The sequence below is a fragment of the Pezoporus occidentalis genome, unplaced genomic scaffold, assembly GCF_034315485.1.
Source record: "Pezoporus occidentalis ecotype Australia unplaced genomic scaffold, CSIRO_AGI_Poc_V1 ctg224, whole genome shotgun sequence".
Lineage (NCBI taxonomy): Eukaryota > Metazoa > Chordata > Aves > Psittaciformes > Psittacidae > Pezoporus > Pezoporus occidentalis.
Genome location: NW_026914117.1, coordinates 549968 through 567832, shown reverse-complemented (window position 1 = coordinate 567832; position 17865 = coordinate 549968). Strand labels below are relative to the sequence as shown.

Sequence of the window (17865 nt, the reverse complement as noted above, 5' to 3'; positions counted from 1 at the left end):
AGCAGCGAGAGAAAACGCAAATGCCAGAAAATTCATACTAAAGTTACTAGTGACACAGATTTTTCTTGAGATACGGATTATCAAAAAAGTGACCATGAAAAAGTTAATTGTGTAACTTTCTATACCTTTCTTTGCGTAAGAACTCAAAAGAAAATAAATTTTCCTGTCTTTGTTTCAGTTCATGCCCAGTTATTTCACTATTAGTAAAAATTAACGGTTAAGAATAGGGCCAGGGAAAGTCAAAAGCCAAAATGTGCACAACCTGAGCCATCGGTTGGATGGTAAAGCAAGACATATATTGAGAAGTGCTTTGATTATTACAGTAACACTTCCCACAAGCGTTCATGGTTTGCAATCTTGAGATTTGTTTCACAGACAAGAAAAATACAGATACAACACAAAAAAAACAAAAGCGGCTCACTGAGAAAATAAAATGAACAACACAACCAACCACCGAAAGCTTAAAAGAAATGCTACACACATCAGGCGTGTATACACACGTACGGACGCACACCCCCACACACACCAAAGAAAACAAAATACAAGAAGTTTAATTCATGACATGCGTCGCACAGGGAATCCCAGTCGTCGGCAAATACCTTCAGCATGGTCATGGACATTTTCATCAGGGATACGTTCAATCTGAGTCTCTATGGACTCATCCCAAATGGGTCTGGTGTCAAAGATGTCTTCTGGAACTGACTGCTGGGTCTCACCGGATGGCACATTTTCAATAACTGAAACTTCTAGGGCACTACTGCTTTCATCATCTGAAACTAATTCTTGTTCTCTCTCTGACTGTGTGAGTCTTTCCACTAACTTGGACGCTTCATCGCTAATTTCTTCAAAGAATTCTATGGAATTTTTGTAAAGGTCAAAAAAATGTTCCTTACTTTCTTCTGTGGCTGTAGTGCTTCTGCTTTTAACTGGCAACCATGACAAAAATACTTTGGGTCTTGGTGTTGTTGCCTCATCTGAGTCTAGCTCAAGGTTGCTCTCTTTCTCCCTCTCTCTCGTCTCTGCTTCTGCCTCAGCATAACTCCTAGCTTTTATTGAACGCTTAGTCTTTGGGCCCATGTGAATACTTGCATCGGATTCAGATTTACTGCGGTTATCTTGTCTTATGGGTGGTTTGCCAGTCACATCCAGAGCTTTGGCTGACTCCAGCTTGTGGACAGATGCATCTGTGTACATATGCTGCTGTTCAGTTTTTTGGAAAGCTGCTTTGACCGGGATCTGAGACTTTGGTTTCGCTGGGTCATCTTTTTCTTTGCACTGCAAACCATCTAGGAAGTCATCTGTGGGAAGGCTCTCATTTTCCAACTGTTGCAATGCAGCAGCAGCTGTTCTTACAGGAATTTTGGATTTGCTTTCAGAAGAAGGCACTCTCTCCATTACAGCAGTAGGGATTTCAATCACAGATCTCTGTTCCTCTGGTGAAGAGCCTGGGGACTCATCACCCTGTACAGAACTAACTATTCTAGTGACTTTGGAAAAATCTGATTCATTTTCTACTATGGACTGCTTGGGAGAGGTAGGGGAAGGCACCTGACTGCTCTCAACCACGTTGGTCTCTGTTCTGGAGAAAGGCTCAGCTTCAGAGGCAGTGGTTTCTTTCTTTGGTGATTTTGAAGAAGCCGAAATACCCATTTTAATTGGAATTCGGGATTTCAGATCTGCTTTTGTGGTGCCTGTGCAGACACCTTCATCCATCATTTCTTCCGATCTATCGCTACACTCAGATGCTGGGGGTGAATATTTCAAGGTATCCTTTTCTTGTACATCCAAGCCCTCCAATTCTAAAGGTGAAAAAGGATCTGGTGAGCTCTTCATCTTACAAGATTCTATTTCTGCTGCTTCTTTCACTTCTTCAGATAAAGGAACTTCTTCCTCAGGCTGCTGCCCCATTTGGAAGAAGTGAAAGCTTTCATCTGGATAGTTCCTTTTGGTCATGTCAATGGCCCCACTTCTGGTCATTTCAAACAACTTTCCTTCCTGAAAAAGAAATGGATTCTGTTCACTAAGTGGTGTCCCTTCTTCGGTGGGCGTTCTGGCAGGCGTGGTGTCAGGTGTTGTGCCTTGTGATCGCCTGTCTACCATCAACCCAAATATTTTCTGTTCCTCTTCTTTCACCCGAGCTTCAAAGGCTTCATCATCTTCACGTATTTCACTCCACATGTCAGAATCCACATCAGTTTTAGTGATGACAACTCGACCAACTGATTTCTCTGTTTCATCTCTGATATCCGTAAAGGCAGATTCTGCTAATTTTGTGGAATCCAATGGTGAAGACCCCTGTGACGTTTTCTGAAACGCATCCTCTTTTTTGGGCTCTATTTCCATATATACTTTCTCTGAAAAGCAATACTTGCTACCTGTGTCTCTGCTAAGTAAAGCTTCACCAGTCTGATTTTTCCCTTCCTCGGTAGAACAGCTTTCCCTAGGCAGCAGATTTCTACCAGATCCTACCTTATTTTCAGGGTCAGTAAAGAAATGTTTGGAAGACATGTTCTCATAAGGGCTTACTATACTACTTTCAGCAGCATCTGCTACACAGCTTTCCAGTTCCACTGTTTCAGCAGTGAGGGATGAATACTCTGGTAGGGGGTCCTCAGCATGAATCTCCCCTGGACATGTTTCAAAATCTGTATCTGCTTTTCCCAAACCACTTCCCGAAGTGAAGCGGTCAGCAGTATCACTTTCAGCCTGTTTGGCACATTGTGGTACAGAGTACTCGGTGGTACTGTGTCCACAAGAACTACTATCTACATTCTCCAGCACAGCTCCCATTGAAATGAGATCTGTGCATGTTAATGATGAGGTGGCATCAACATCTTTTTTGGTAGTATCACATCGCTTGAGTGTTAGCAACGACTCAACGTGAACTTCTTTTTGAGAACTCGCATCAATGGAATGACACAGAGTACCCCCAGATTGTATGACTGGGGCATTAGGACTAACGATCTCCCTGTTATTTGTACAGCCACATTTTGATTTGTCAGGTTCTGCACAACCGTCAGAATGACAAGCAGAAGTCGTACAGCTGACCCTGGGGATAAGTGGTTCTTCTTTGTCATCTTCTATCAGCTTATCCCCTTCCACTTTAACCACACCTATGCTGACAGAGCACCTTTCTGAATCAATAGGTTGAAAACCTGCTTCATCAGGGCTAGAGTAGGAGTCGATACTGGATGGTAATGGTGAAGGTGGCTGCACTCGGATCACAGGTTCCATTAAAAGGCCCGAGTCGGCCTCTCTTTTCAGCTGAGTCAATTCTGGCTCACTTTCTGAAGAGGAAGAGCCTTTTCTAGATTCAGCTGTCAGCATCACCACCGTAGGTATATCTCTGTCTTCCACAGCCATCGAGTGTGGTTCTTCAGCTCTACATGCAACTTCTGAATTGGCAATGGCAGCAGATTCATCTTGCTTACAATCCTTTTTGCAATCTCTCTTCTGTTTTGCTTCTTGTTCCAACTCATCAAACATTCTGATTTTGGTCACCATTTTAAACATCTCCTCTTCAGGGGTGAATCGCTTCTTTGGCTCGCTTTCCAAATCGTGCTCTGGCTCTTCACTGACTTCAGGGATCATGGCTGACTTTCGTACGCTGGACAGTGCCTGTGAGTCTGCTGTTTTAGGTGTGATTTCATAGCTAATTTCTTCAGAACTAGGAGTCTCAGGTGAAAGCGGACTTTTCCCTGAGCTCTCCATGAGGGACGTTTGCTCTAGACTGTCATCATCAGCACTTCCCTCAGGGTCGCGGAGAATCCTGGAACGCACCAATGCCAACTCTGGGCAGGCTTCTCCTTTGCTAAGAAGGGACGGCAGAGGACCCTGCCCCAGAATGCCAGCCTTCACTGTTTGTTCTACAGGGCTACTTTCAAGAGAATCGTGGCAGGGAGACTCTTTCATAGGACTGGGCTCCAAAGAATCAGGTGTTTTGTGTGATGAGTTATCTTCTAGCACTGGGCTTGCCTCCAGGGAGTCTTTATGACTTATAGCCAAAGAGTCATCTGCAACTGGGCTAAAGTTTTCATTATCATGGCTACCAAGTGAAAGTTCCAATTTCTGGGGACTTCTAACCACGACACAGTGTTCACAAGTTATATCTTTGTCTTTTGCTAAAGCAGTGCCATGTGTTTCAGAAGACTTAGTTAAATGTGCAGTGGTTGCAGATTCTGTATCCCTGCTAATATCTTTCATAATGGAAGCTGAGCTACTTTCTGCAAGCTTATCAGCCTCTTCTTCAGAGGCTGTAGGTACAAGCTCTTCCGATACACAGTCAGAATGAGACTCAGTAACAGCATCTAGCTGCCCTTCAGTAATACCTTTTTCATCTTCCTTTGGAGAGAGTTCCTTCCGAGAACATGTTTCTGCTGTTGTGGGGGCTCTAGCTGCTCCATTAGCTTCTTCAGTTGGCCCATATGTTTTCTTTGGTGAGAACGAAAGGCTTTCAGGGCTTGTTTCTGGAGTTTCTGCCAAACCCTCATGCTTATAACTTTCCTCAGAGCTGATCTGAGGAGTTCCATCCAGCAGGCTACCTGGAGAATCGGCCACACCTTCATGTTTCAGGCTTTCAGAGCTCCCATCAAAAGCAGAGCTTTGCAGAGAAAGAGCAGGCAGGAACCCATCTTTCCCATACTCTGTGGGAAAAGCAGCACTGAAGGGGCTGGTCAGTACTTGCTCCAAGTTAAGTTCCCCCTCCTCCGTGACCGAAAGGTGCCGGAACTGTTGATATTTGTCATTGTCCTCCAGTTCTTCTTTAATGACATCAGAAAAGTCTGTTGAGGTTTTTCTGTCAGGGCTGATCTGGAAGTCGGCATCTCCCTGGTCATCAGAAGGCCTGCCCTTTCCAACCACTGTATCCTTGGCACTTTCATCATCAAACACTGGAGGGAGAGGTTCACTTGGTTTTTTGCTGCCCTGCTCTTTTACCTGGTCTTTACCAACAGTTTTCTTTGTAGTTTCAACAGTAGATAGTTGCATTCTTCCTTTTCTGGATTGCAGCTCTTTCTCTGTTTTTAATGCTGCACTTTGTTTGTCCTTCTGTTTGTCTGTCTTGTGGCTCATTACTCGCCTCATTTCGGTTTGTGAAACTGTTGTTTTTCTCCGGGTTGTTTCCTTCTCAGGGAGCTGTTGCTTCTGTTTGACAGATTTGTGTTCAAACAGTCCAGATATATTCTTGGATGGGTCTTGACCTGACTGAAAGGCTTTCATCAGTTCACGAACCGACATGGTCTCTTCAAGTCTTTCTGTCTTAGAAGAAGGGGAAACAGTTGGCTGTGCTTTATGCACTGCTGGCTTTTTGACTTGTATTGGTCTTTTGGAAGCCTTCTCAGCAGTGCCTTCTTTGGTTTGAATTCTGACAGGCAGTTTTGACCGCACTTTTTGCTCATCTTCCACTCGTTTCTGAAGAGCTTTAACTTTATCTTTGATTGAGCCAATAGGAGTTTCCTCTATAACAGGGGATACAGCTTTAGCCTCCAGAGCAGCTGTTGGCATTAGGCCAGGTTCCTCACAGCCTTGTGACACCTCCGAAGTGAGCTTCATTAATCCTGGCTGTTCTTCGCTGCTGCGCATCTTACCTTCCTTTTGCTTTGGCTTGTCTCTTAATTTTGTCCTAAGGGGCTTTTTAATTTCTAAGGCCAGCTTGTATTGCTCCTGCAGACTTTGTGGTCCGGCTGTTGGGGATTCTTGTCCTTCTTTTTCAGAATCCCTGCTTATTACTACAGCTTCAAATCTCTTCTCTACCAAGTCTTCTTGTAAGGCTGGTGGCTGTACCTTATGAAGAGAAACGTATGCTTTTAAGTCCTCTGTAAGGTAATCTACCATCCCTGCCACGTCTGCCTTCTCCATTTTTGTTGTCCCTTCATCTAGCCTGACTTCTACACATGTAGGTTCGGTGACTTCTGAAGGAGCATTTCTTCTGGCCTCCTCAATTTCTTCATCACTGACAATGACCCATTCTTCTTCTGAAAGTTCTTGTTTGGAAAGGGACTTCTGCAAAACATGTTCTTCTCTGGTATAGGATCCACCTCTCAGAATTTTGTTTACTTTTTCTAAGTCTTCTTTCACTCTTTCAACTATTTCAAAAGGCTCTCCTGGCTCCTCCTCACTGGCTTTTCCAAGATCTTTCACTTTAATGGAGCCCAATTTATCAGAAGGGTCACTTGTCAAGATGGCAGTCATTTTGATCAAATCTTGTTTCATCTCAGAAACTTCAGACAGTAAGTCTGGACTGGCTAGTACAGGGACTTCATTAACCAGATGGCTTTTCAGGATAGATGTTTCTGTAGATTCTGTCTCGTCATCTTTGATGCAAATGAAAAACATTGAAAGTAAAATGGAAATCAAAAATAGAGATTGGAAAATGTAATCAGAACTGACTGAAAATGAGAGTCTTTGGTTGCAGTGGTAGGAAGGTCAACAAAATGGGCCAGGAATGGTGGATCCACAAGATCTGAGGGTACAAGAGCAAAGCAAAGCTAATGGGGGGGGGGAGGGGAGGACCCAAAGAAAAAAAAACAAAACAAAACAAAACAAAACTGAAAAGCAAAATGGCAGGAAATAACTTGCTTAACTTTATCAATATAGCACAACCACACATACATTACCAAAGCTGTAACAAAAATCAGGACACCACTAAAAAAAACAAAACAACAGCAAAATTTAAAATTAAAAACAGAAGAAACACAGTGAAGTTACACAAAGATAGGCATCTCAAGATTGTTCAGATGTTACAGATCAATGTTCAAACAAAAAAAAAAAGGCAAGAAAATAGGGAGAAAGCATTAGAACTGATTGAAAGTCAATTTCCTCTAAGAGAAAGCCAGTGTTAGCAAACTGTCAGAATAACATTGGCTTAACATATTTTTTTTCTTAATGACAAAAAGTTAAAAATAACTCTGCAGTAATCTAAATTATTATCAAATACGTAGAGATCTGAATCAGCTGCAAACCGGCATTTCATCTAAGGGGATTTCACACCTAAACAATGAAACGGTCTTTTGTTTTAAGAGGCATGGTCCTTTCCTTGGAACATCCTCATTGACAACTAAAGAATAGACTGAGGAAAGAGAAGACAGAGGAGAAAAGGAGAGATCGTAAGAAAAAACTGTGAATCAACTTAAAAGTGATTTCAGAGTTTTCAAAAATGTCATGTATGGCAACCAAAAATCAGAGACAGTCACACCAGACACATACATACAACTCATGTAAGGCAAGTTATTTCCATGCAAAACAAAGGTGTTGCAAATGCTGCTGGGTATGTAGCTTCAGTTAAAAAACAATCTTTCTAAAATTAATCACATAAATTAAAGAAAATATTGTAAAATATACTGTGGTGAAATATTTGTCTGTGCTATCAATATACAGTCAGCTGGACGTAGGTAACTCCCATTATGCCCCAGCTGCCTCATGAGAATATTTAATCTCAGGAAGGTCTGCTAGAAAATATTTATTGAACAGAATGAAATGCTGGAGGACTGAGGCGAGTCATGAACAGAATGTAATGCTGAGAAACTGTATTTTTTTTTTTTACTTCTAGTACATCACATAAAACTTGAGGCATTTCTGCACCCTACTCTAAATCTCAAAAGTAGTAATGCAAATATGAAGAACCTAAGCAATATGTAATTATCTGGATTTCTTTGTAAATAATATCCATTTTGCTACACTCTTTTGTTAAATATTTATGACGTCTATTAATTACAGCTGGATCGTGGGGCTTTGCAACTTTAGTAATACATATTTTCATAGATGTCACATGGATGACAATCGCACTGGCCACAGAGTCAAGCCAAGAAGCTTCAGATGGAAATAAAAGGCAAGTACTATCTGAACGATATGTGGCTGGCAGCAAGAATGCTCACTTGGTATAATGTGGTTGGCCTCCCTCACATCTGCACTGAAATATACTGTGAAATATTCTAGCTTGTATAACAAAGATGTTCATTCTGCCATGGAAGGTGAGTGCAGCACAACTGTCTCTCAATGTAAAAAGTGTTCGTTAATTATAACAAAAGGGAATGATCGTCCATTTGATCTTCAGGATCACAGCACTATGGTCTTTCCAGTTTAAACATCAGTACACTGCGAATAAATAACCCTCAGAAGATAAAGTAGAAAAACAGGCAAGACATTGCATTTTAAAATAATAACAAGTAGGAATCAGTCATTTCCTAACCCGATTTAAGAAATCACTGCTTTTGAAAATGGTTCTTTGTAGAGACGCTCTTCAGACCAAATTTATATTGATGTGTATCTTCATTAATGGAGATCTCTGGCCTCGTGTACCACTCGCCCTCAGTTTTCAGTAATAATTATGGCCTGATTCTGTATTTACGAAAGGCATATATGCTGTACCAAACCTAACAGTCAACATTTCCAGTCATATTTCACCACAGTAAAGGGTGGGGGAAGGGTTAAACAGACGGATTACTTTGGACAGTATCATTTTTTTGCATGGTTGTATTTCATGAGTTTATGAAATTTATCAGAATATTAATTACATTTAAAAATGATACTGTCATTTATCTCAAATGTGAGGCAAGAATGTGTGTCAATAAATGGGCAAAACAAAAAAATGGAGGGAACGAGCATTCATACAAGCAAAACAGCAATAGCAGGATCACTAGGGATGTCAAAGGAAAGTAAATGCTTAGATGAACTGTTTTAAACTGTATTACTTGTTAATTTATACATTAAAATGTATTTAATTGCATAGATGCTTTGGTATTAAATTGTTCTCTATTACATTTTAAAAGTATTGGTGTTATTAGCAACAGCAGTTAATGCTTAGCTCTCTTTCATGCTTTATCCTTAACCATCTTTCATACAAACTGCATTATAACATTTTTTTTAAAAGATAAAATCTTACTTTTTTCTGAAGTCATATCAACCTGGAAGAGCATAAAGGGAGAAATTTAAAAGTTCAAATATAAGTGATACATATGAAGTCGCTAGTGAAGTAGTAGAGCTTGAGTCAAATCCACTAGATGTACGGAGGACCACAGATTCATTCACTTACTTAAATGGAACCACAATCGGATTAAAAATAATGGTAAAAGCATGGCTTAATTTATTTAGTATTTCTATTAACAGAAAAGTGGTTACTTTGCTATAGTTACAGTCAATAGCAGATGCAGAATTCTGCAATATATTCTCTTTAAATGCAAAAAGCAGTTGAAAGGATGCAGACCTTTGAATTACTGGGTATGTTGTTGCTTTGCATTAACTTATCTCTTCCTGTCTAAACCAGAAGTGTCAAATATGGTCATGTGAAGGCAGACGTCCCATCTGGAAGGCACCTAGTATGCTTTATGCATAGTTTCACTGTACATGTTCATTCTGAGATCATGATTTGCATTTTCACCTCTGTACTTCGTGATAATGAAAAAAAAAAAGCAGGTGTAGAAATGACTGCAGCCTTACTACTGTCTACAGCAAGAACTAAGACTCAGTGCCACTAACAGCTAATGATACCTGTATAGGTATAGACTGAAAAAGCCACACAATTTTACTGTTACTCAAAAGAAAACACAGCACTTGCCAAAAAAAAAAAAAAAAACAAAAAACCCAAACCAAAAAACAGTGTCAGACCAAAAATTCAAGAAGCAAATCTTTAAGTTACCTTGTAATTCCTCTAAAGTACAGAACACCCTAGATGGTAACCTAGGATCCTTAGGACACTTTAATTCCCTTTACTTTAAGTTTCTCCAAATCAATCTGGAATTATGTCAGCATACTAATTAATATTATTAACATAAAAATGAATAAAGTAAATAAAAAAATTCAAATGGAAGATGGTTTTAGCCATCAATAGTCTTGTGGGTTTGTGCTTTAGTTTCTCAGATTAAAATATAAGAAGTCATCGATGTCTGGAAAAATAATTTTCCAGTATCCTTTATGCTGCTTTAAGGAGCACTGATTTGTTAACAAATTTTGGAGACTTCCCTGGGGATGCAGAAACAGCATTATAGAGTATTAAAGAGTTAGTTTTGTGCTTTTGGTATGAAATCAAATGATAACCTGGTAAGGAATGCTACCTTCTGAATGAATACAGTGGGAATTAGTTTAAAACGCCAATCCATGCCACAAAATTTCTGAGCTGTTTTGCCATTCATAGAAAAAAATGTGTGTCAACTCTGGGGAGCAGGCTATTCCCACAGGGCTGGCACTCTCATAATTTCCAGCAGCATAACATCTTCAAAATGTGGGGATGCTTTTCTAATGTTACTCATTTACACAGGGGTCAGACCCCAAGAAACATCTGTAACTGCCAGGACAGGGCTAGGAATGGAGAGGGGAGTTGGCCATGTGTCCCAAGACGCAATTCAGTTTATGCTAAAGGTGCAGAGTTTATGGAAACTCTCCACCTTTTAGTTGGAGTAAACTTGTAACTCTTTCTGTACTAGACTCAAAAATCTGTAAGACACAGTCCATTGGATGTTATAAATGGACAAGACTCGGGAATTGCTGCCCTTTCAGGTATGCAGGTAGTGTATTCGATCACAATCTGGTCCCAGACTCCCAATAGCAATAGGGAAGACGTCAGTGGAGATACTTGTTATATGTAGGTCTGTTCCTCCAGTGCTGTTCTTCTTACCCACCGCTAACTAGAGGAAGCATATTAAGACTGTGCTGAAAGGTATTAACAAAACTTATACTATGCCAACAATCTACTGGTTCTGAATACTTTAGACAAGCCTAGTAGCAACCCTGCACTATTTTTAAGTTGTGGAATGGGTCTTGGAATCTGAAGAAACAATCCCATTTCCCCTTTTCTGTGCTGCAGAGAATAAAGCTTAAAGAGATATACTGTATGGCTTATTCTTGATCAAAATTATTTCTGTAATTATATTACAGAATATATAGAATATACAGAATTATTCTGTAATTATATTCTGTAATTATTCTGTAATTATATATATATTACAGAATAATTATAAAATTATTACAGAACTGTTTTGAAAGCCAAATGAACTATTATAGACCTCCAAAATCAGTGCATGTGATGCAGTAAAACTTTAATTTTAATGCAGGGAAAGTTAAACCCTGTAAATTCCAAATTTTGCACTTTTGAATGTACTCCTCCTCAGTTTTTGTAGCACCGAGCTGACAATTGATATGCTCATTTCACTAGGGATTTTATCTTCCAGGCTTTACGTGTTAGTTGTATTTTAGTAGTATGTGTAAGTAATGACATATTATTATAGCAACATTACCTCTTCTTCTTCTTCTTGGTCTGATTCTGATTCCTTTCAGTTCCAAAATGCCATGCAAAAAGAGAAGGGGAAAACAGAGCAGACAAAATGAAAAAGTTCTAGAAGAGAGTAGGAATATAACTTCTGACAACATTTAAGAGAAAAGAAGGAAATGCAGTATGTTTCTGCAGTTGATTTCTTACATCAAAAAGCAGCAAACCTAAACAGTTTAAAACACAAAGGCTACAGAATTGAGCAACTTACAACAGAAAGGTTGTTTCTGGGTGTTAGACTTCTAGTGATCCTTCATATCACAACTTAATATATATATACATGCTTCTGCATCCATAAATTAGCACAAATAAATACTTTTAATAGTTCAGAATATTAGTCATTTAAAGTTCAAATATGTTATTTTAAAATTATATAAAAATACTATAATAAAGATCGTATTATATGCTAAAAATGTGAAGAAAAAATGAATAGCAACAGGCAAGATTTTGGGCAAACAGTCTAATACATTCCTAAAAGGCATGCAGCTAATCTGAAAAGGACAGCAAAAAAAAAATCTGAGTTAGCACAGAATAGCAATAAACTGACTTTTTCTAAGAAAACAAGCACTTCTTAATGTCTGATCTAGCTTAAATAGCAATCAAGCACCCTCCCATGATTTAGGAAAATTCAGCTGCTCTCCGTCTTTTTATTTATAAATACGAACTCACACTAGATTATTCCTCTCCATTTTCTTCCCTTGACCTTGGACCATTTTCTTCCCCAAGCACACTAATAACTGTTACAACAATATTCTGAAGAAAGACCATTTACACCACATGACATGCTCATAGATTCTTGAAAGATTTGATCACAGGTAGGAAGAAAAGTCAGTGTCAAAAGTCAATGTAATATTAAAATCTATTCTAAGAAAATACTTTTGACAGTCCTATAAACTTTCCAAATTCTAGAGTTCAAGTCTGCTACATTTTATTTCTATCACCGCAGATATACAAGACAGTTAGCTAAAAACACTATGGCAAAGGCCAATTATTTCTAACTGGCAAATGAAAAAAATGACGAATAATTTCAGTCATTCTGTACTTCATACCTGAAGAACATCGTGTGACCTACAGACATTACCCTTAAACTTTGTAAGTATGAAAGTAGTTTCATCTCCTGAGAGGTGTCACAAGACATGGTTAGACAGTGTGGGAAGTCTCTGGTAAAATAAAACATGAACCTAGAGGTACTTGCTGAGTCCCAGGTCCATCTGGGACTAAACAGAATTTTACCCTGAACAGAATCTGGGTAAAATTTTCAGATGAAATAAGATTAGTACAGATCTAGTGCTAACAGCAATGGGAGATACGCACTGCAAATTGGAATTTGGCTCCCTTTGGTCATTCGCTTCTGAGTCATCAGAAAACATTCAATAACATCTTTGAACACTGGCTAAGAGTACCAAACCCAAAAAACTGAAAGGCCTTGGGTGGTATTGATGCTTCTTTAAAATCCCTGATTACGAAGCCTTAATAATATTTTGCCCTCCTACTCATTTCTTGTTTATATTATAATGCTGATGACTACAGAGCAGTATAATTTCACAGTACCTTTGTGTAAATGGGTAAAGTGATGTTTAAATTGCATATGGCTTGATGAACGAGGCCTCTTGTTGATTTTGGCTCCTTCATGAATGATAATCGTCCACAGGGTTCTTGTGTGGTGTCCCGCACCTGGTAGACCATAGACATTTCATCTGTCATTTTGCTATTTTGCGATAGGATTCGCTTCTGCCACTAGAAATTATTTAGCAGAAAGAGGCTAGGTGTGGGAGAAAAAGTCCATGTAGGGAAAAATAATGTGTTTTCTCTGACACTCCTCATCCCCCCCTTAAAATTTCTTTTGTTGCAAAAATTTTTCTCCAATATATTGATAAATCCTATTCTTAGAATGAAGAAATTTGCTGGAATATATTTATAGATGTGATGATGATTATCCACAAAAGATACCACATCATGGCATACTTTAAAATCTTTTTCATAGTTGTTAGTAGAAACAAGTGTAAGCACTTGAGACTTAGGGTACTGGGGATGTACTTTTAGCTTTTGTACATAATGTCAGGAGGATTACATGTGATATCATGGGAGCAATATGACAGAAAGCATTACCCCAGTCTTCATTTTCTGAGCTAATAAAATTATACAGTTAGATACATGCGCATTAACTTTATCAGACTAAAAATACTAGACGCAAAGACACACATGGTTTCAAACCTCTTTTGGAAAAAGCCATCAGAGAGAAAAATATGCAAAGGCAAAGGTGGCTGGGTGGCAGCAGCACTCTCTGCTGGTAGCACAGACCACAGCAAGAGCACTTTTTTCCGTGACTTACAGCTCCTGCAGATCTCCCGAAAAATGCAGATGAGCCCCGTGCACTGTGATGTTTGTGTCACGGGCTCTATAGCACTAATTCACTTTCGATGAATGGGGGGTTTTTGGCTTGGCTTTTGTTTAAAAAAAATTCCCTACTCACAGAAAGTTTCTAAAATAGTTCAGTAATATACCCTAAAGGGATAAAATGAGGTTATAGTAGGGAATTCAGCAAAATTAATTACTTTCTTTTTCCTTTGTTCTCAAAAATATGGTAAAACCATAACCTGAAATCTCCGAAAAGGAGCCATGCTTTTCTTACTGCAGCCCCAAAGATGTCTGCCTTGCTGCTGAAGGGAGGATAACTGGTTGAAGACCAGTTATACCTGTATTTACAGCCATATGCATATTTATAAGCGAAGGGTACAAAAATCCCATTTCGATAGATTTCTGCCATTTCTACAATGTTTTCTGACACTTTTTTGCATTTGATGTGTTTTCCTGCAATATATTGAACTTTGATACAGAAAACCAAACAAGATTACGGTCAATGGCTCTTTAGATTATTAGGTAAAGAACAGGATTCCTAGACGTACCATTTTGGTGCCTGAAAGAATACTGTGGACTCCTTTAGATATAGCAGAACACAGGCACAGATCATTATATTTAGAGAAAAAAAATTACTACATTTTATATAGCCACTTCTGGTGGGTTTGACTAACCAAGTCAACATTTAATCCATTATTGTAAAGTACTTTGGGACTGTTCTTCAGTCTGCTAAATTTATTCTGAACTCAGAAAATAAAAATACAATCCACAGCCGATACTGTAACATTACCTTAACAAACAGAGGAAGTCTATTTTCCTTGAAAGCAAAAAAACTGAATATATGATGTTGCCCACTTTTCGTTAGTGGCACCAAATTGCCAAAGCAGTCAACATAGATGGGTTTTCCTTCTAATACCTATTGAATGCAAAAAAGAAGCAAAACAGCAATTAATTGCAGTGGGGTGGTTAGGATTTCTTCTTAAGCATAATTCTACAGTAGTTTCAACCAATTTCTTAAATTGCTAGCACTTGTCATCACTTACGAGGTTTGTTATGTACAGTTACCTAAAATCTGTGAAAACATTTCAGATTATTAAATTCTAAATGGAATACACTGTAAATTTAATAACAGTGTGACACTATAAATGAGTGTTCAGTGTCATGAATCTAGCCAAATTCTCAATCTATATTTCAATATGGATTTTTTTACTGGCTATCATTTTAGTATACTTTGCTCATGTGGTGTTATCATAGCAGTCAAATAAATATTTTCTTCAGCAAACAAATCAAAAGTCCTTGCTTTGCCTGGCAGGATAATAAGCCAGCCAGGAATTATCATGAAGTTGCAGAGGACCTTTTTACCAGTGCAAAAGCTTTCTAAATTACATTACCTATGTGCTTAATCTACTTGAAATAGCAGGGAAATAGCAAGGAAAAACAGTATATATGAGCAGATTCTATTTATTTCAGCTGGATTTGTAAAGGCTTAAAGCTTTTGAAAGTCAAGCCTCAGGTACATGCCTCTCTGAAATGCCTATATAATGATACTGCCTACCTCTTTGGATTGCTGTTGATATGGTCCCTCCACACATTTAAATCTCAGCTTACCACATTTGGAGATACTTCCTTCAAACTGCCAATACATTAACATCACATCCTTACTTCCCAAAAATTCAGCTTGTCATTCAGTTTTATAAGCCCGCACTTTATCTATCTGGTCTGCACAAGAAATGCCCATCAGGGCTTCAGGAACAGCAAGGACAAATTTTTTTAAAGGTGGGATTCTCAATCACTAAGCAGAAGAATATGCTATGCATGTAGTTAAAGCACTTTCAATTTGTTATCCCTTCTGAGAAAGATGATGGATCAAGAAAATTGGCATTTAGCAGGCATGTTGCTGGTTTCCACAAAGAAAAGCTTTTGCCTGTCCATCAAAGTAAAGCAGAATATTAATCAAACCTGCTAGTTAAACTTCTTGGCAAGCAAAGATGCTGATAAAATGTGACTACTGTTGACTGCCTTTTTGGTTAGTGATACCCACTTATGGAGTTACTGTAAGTTGAGATTTACCTGCCTGTTTTGGCTTTGACTATCTTCTCTTTTTTCACAACAGCCACTTAGTGTCAGGGTCAAGAATGTAACAGTTCAGCAAAGAACAACACCCTCAAAACTCATCTTTACTCAGACATTCCTCTAAGAGGAAGTAACTGAAAAATTCAAGGTGTCTCCTGGTAGTTTCATATAGAGCTAATTAAAACTAAGTAATCACTGTGGACCACCACAAAAATAACTATGAGCTATTTGGATTGAACTAGAGCTAGCCTGCATCAATAGAACTTAGTTTTAGGGTAACTGAGGGAAAAGTGTGTTTACAACCCCTATTCACTACCTGTCAGCTCCCTGTTGAGTGACTTCAGTCTTTAGTCTTTTAGTACACCTGAAAACCCCAGTGAAGCTAACAAAATTCTTACAGACTATTGCATTTTGTTTAATAAGAACCATGGGTAATGCTTCCTACTTGAATAACCAGCCATCTTAAACAGATTTCATAATACTTAGGTGGCAGTAGCTGTCTTAGTTCAGAATCTTAATTAAAGAAATGATGACCCTGACATCAGATAAAAGGAAGACAAAAAGCCTGAAACTGCTGGACTAAGTGGTGACTCCCAACTTCATTTTATTACCTGATTTCCTAGCATAAAGTCAGTCTGGTTTCTCAATATGCAATTTAAGAGGTCCACCATAAAAAAGCATCTTGGAAAAACAAATTGTTTCTATTTTGTCCTATAGCTTTTCTAAGCTTTAGTCCCGGAACAGAGAGCTCAGACTCGACCAATTCCATATTTACTGTCTATCTCCTTGAACCCAGATTTAGGTTGCAGTCAGCTGAACATAGCTAACCTTCCCACTATCCCTGTGGACTAAGAGATCAGCAAGTGCCCATTGGGAATGGAATTTCATAACTTGTATCTAGCAGCTACTTTTCCCTTACATCTAACAAAAGTCAGAGTTTCCATCTTACCATGACACGTTACTGCATCACGATGGTATTTGTTGGCACTATTATTTTTCAGGACTTGTGGCAGATAAGGTGGCAGAAGAAAACACATTAGAAAATGGAGAAAACTGTTTAAGATCCTTATACAGTACCTCCACATCCCTGCTCCTGGCAACTTCAGCAAAATTTTCTTGTTGTTCTAGAGTTTTATCCACCTTGTCATCTGTCATGCAAAAACATCTTAACCGTGCTTCAATAGGATCATGTGATTTGGCAAACACCACAAATTTTGCCATGTAGGGGACACAAATAATCTCTCTGTATACTTGTGAAGCAAAAGTAACAGATTCTTGGGTCTGTCGACAGTCTATTAACCAAAATCTGTAAAAGAAAATAAAGAGTTGTGTTTATCAGCACACAAAGATTTAAGCAAGATTATGTTTTCACATCTTGGCAGCCTTAGCTGGTAATGATACCAATTTTATATAAGTTAGAATAAAGTAGAACAAGTCGTTACCATTTGGGAAGAACAGCCTAAAAAGGCTCATGGTACCCCCTATGTATTTAGGAGCATGAATCAAAATCAACAGGGAAAAAATATCAGATGCAGACCCTTCAATAGGGTCTCCTGATGCACAAACTCCATGCCACTGCTTGCCTTTCTGAAAGTTCTCACTTGGCTGGAAACTTTTTTGCTTCCAGAGACATGACTGGCTTTTAAAGGATTTCAGGGGTTCACTTATCCTGTGGCAGTCTCATAAACCTTACCTGAAGATTTATATATATGAACCTTCTCATATTTTTGTGTTTATAAAATATATTACATTTATGTTTATAATATTTAAATAGTCACTGATGGTTTACCAAAATCAAGAAATCCCAGAAATCACCACAATATTCAAAAAATGTTTTTCTTTTTCTATTCAAAGGTTGGCTATGGCATACACTTTGTTTTAATCTGAATTTGATTCCTAATAGTGAGAATATGTGATCAAATGTTTCCTGCCTTTTACAAAAAAAAATTAAATCTCTTCTAGAATAAGTCCAGCGGTCTCTGCTTTCCATCTCTTTGGACAGTCTCTGATGATGTTTGAAATGATGATTACTCTTATCACTATCCTTCTAGAGCTGCCTAAAAGGTCTTTGAATTTGTTCTTCTTTATCAAACGTCATTATTTAATTTTCATGCAGAATATAAGTAGAGAAGGGTGTAGTGGAAGTGTACAGTTCAGATTTCCCACTAACTGTGACT

The 17865-nt window shown here is 38.5% G+C and overlaps 1 protein-coding gene across 28 annotated transcripts in view; it reads right to left on the bottom strand.

Annotated features, from left to right (window-relative positions):
• Positions 1-17865, bottom strand: part of ANK2 (ankyrin 2) — a 367179-nt gene that overhangs the window by 15774 nt on the left and 333540 nt on the right. For 19 of the 28 annotated variants that reach the window (XM_062620862.1, XM_062620861.1, XM_062620867.1 and 16 more), the window contains 5 exons: positions 16766-16994; positions 14406-14531; positions 12809-12931; positions 11226-11258; positions 8879-8900 (listed from right to left, as the gene is read on the bottom strand). In XM_062620862.1, the coding sequence (XP_062476846.1) occupies positions 8879-8900; positions 11226-11258; positions 12809-12931; positions 14406-14531; positions 16766-16994 (533 nt within the window). Of the gene's footprint in view, positions 1-599; positions 6312-8878; positions 8901-11225; positions 11259-12808; positions 12932-14405; positions 14532-16765; positions 16995-17865 lie in introns of all 28 variants that reach the window. The other 9 variants (XM_062620856.1, XM_062620858.1, XM_062620853.1 and 6 more) reach the window with 2 other exon arrangements.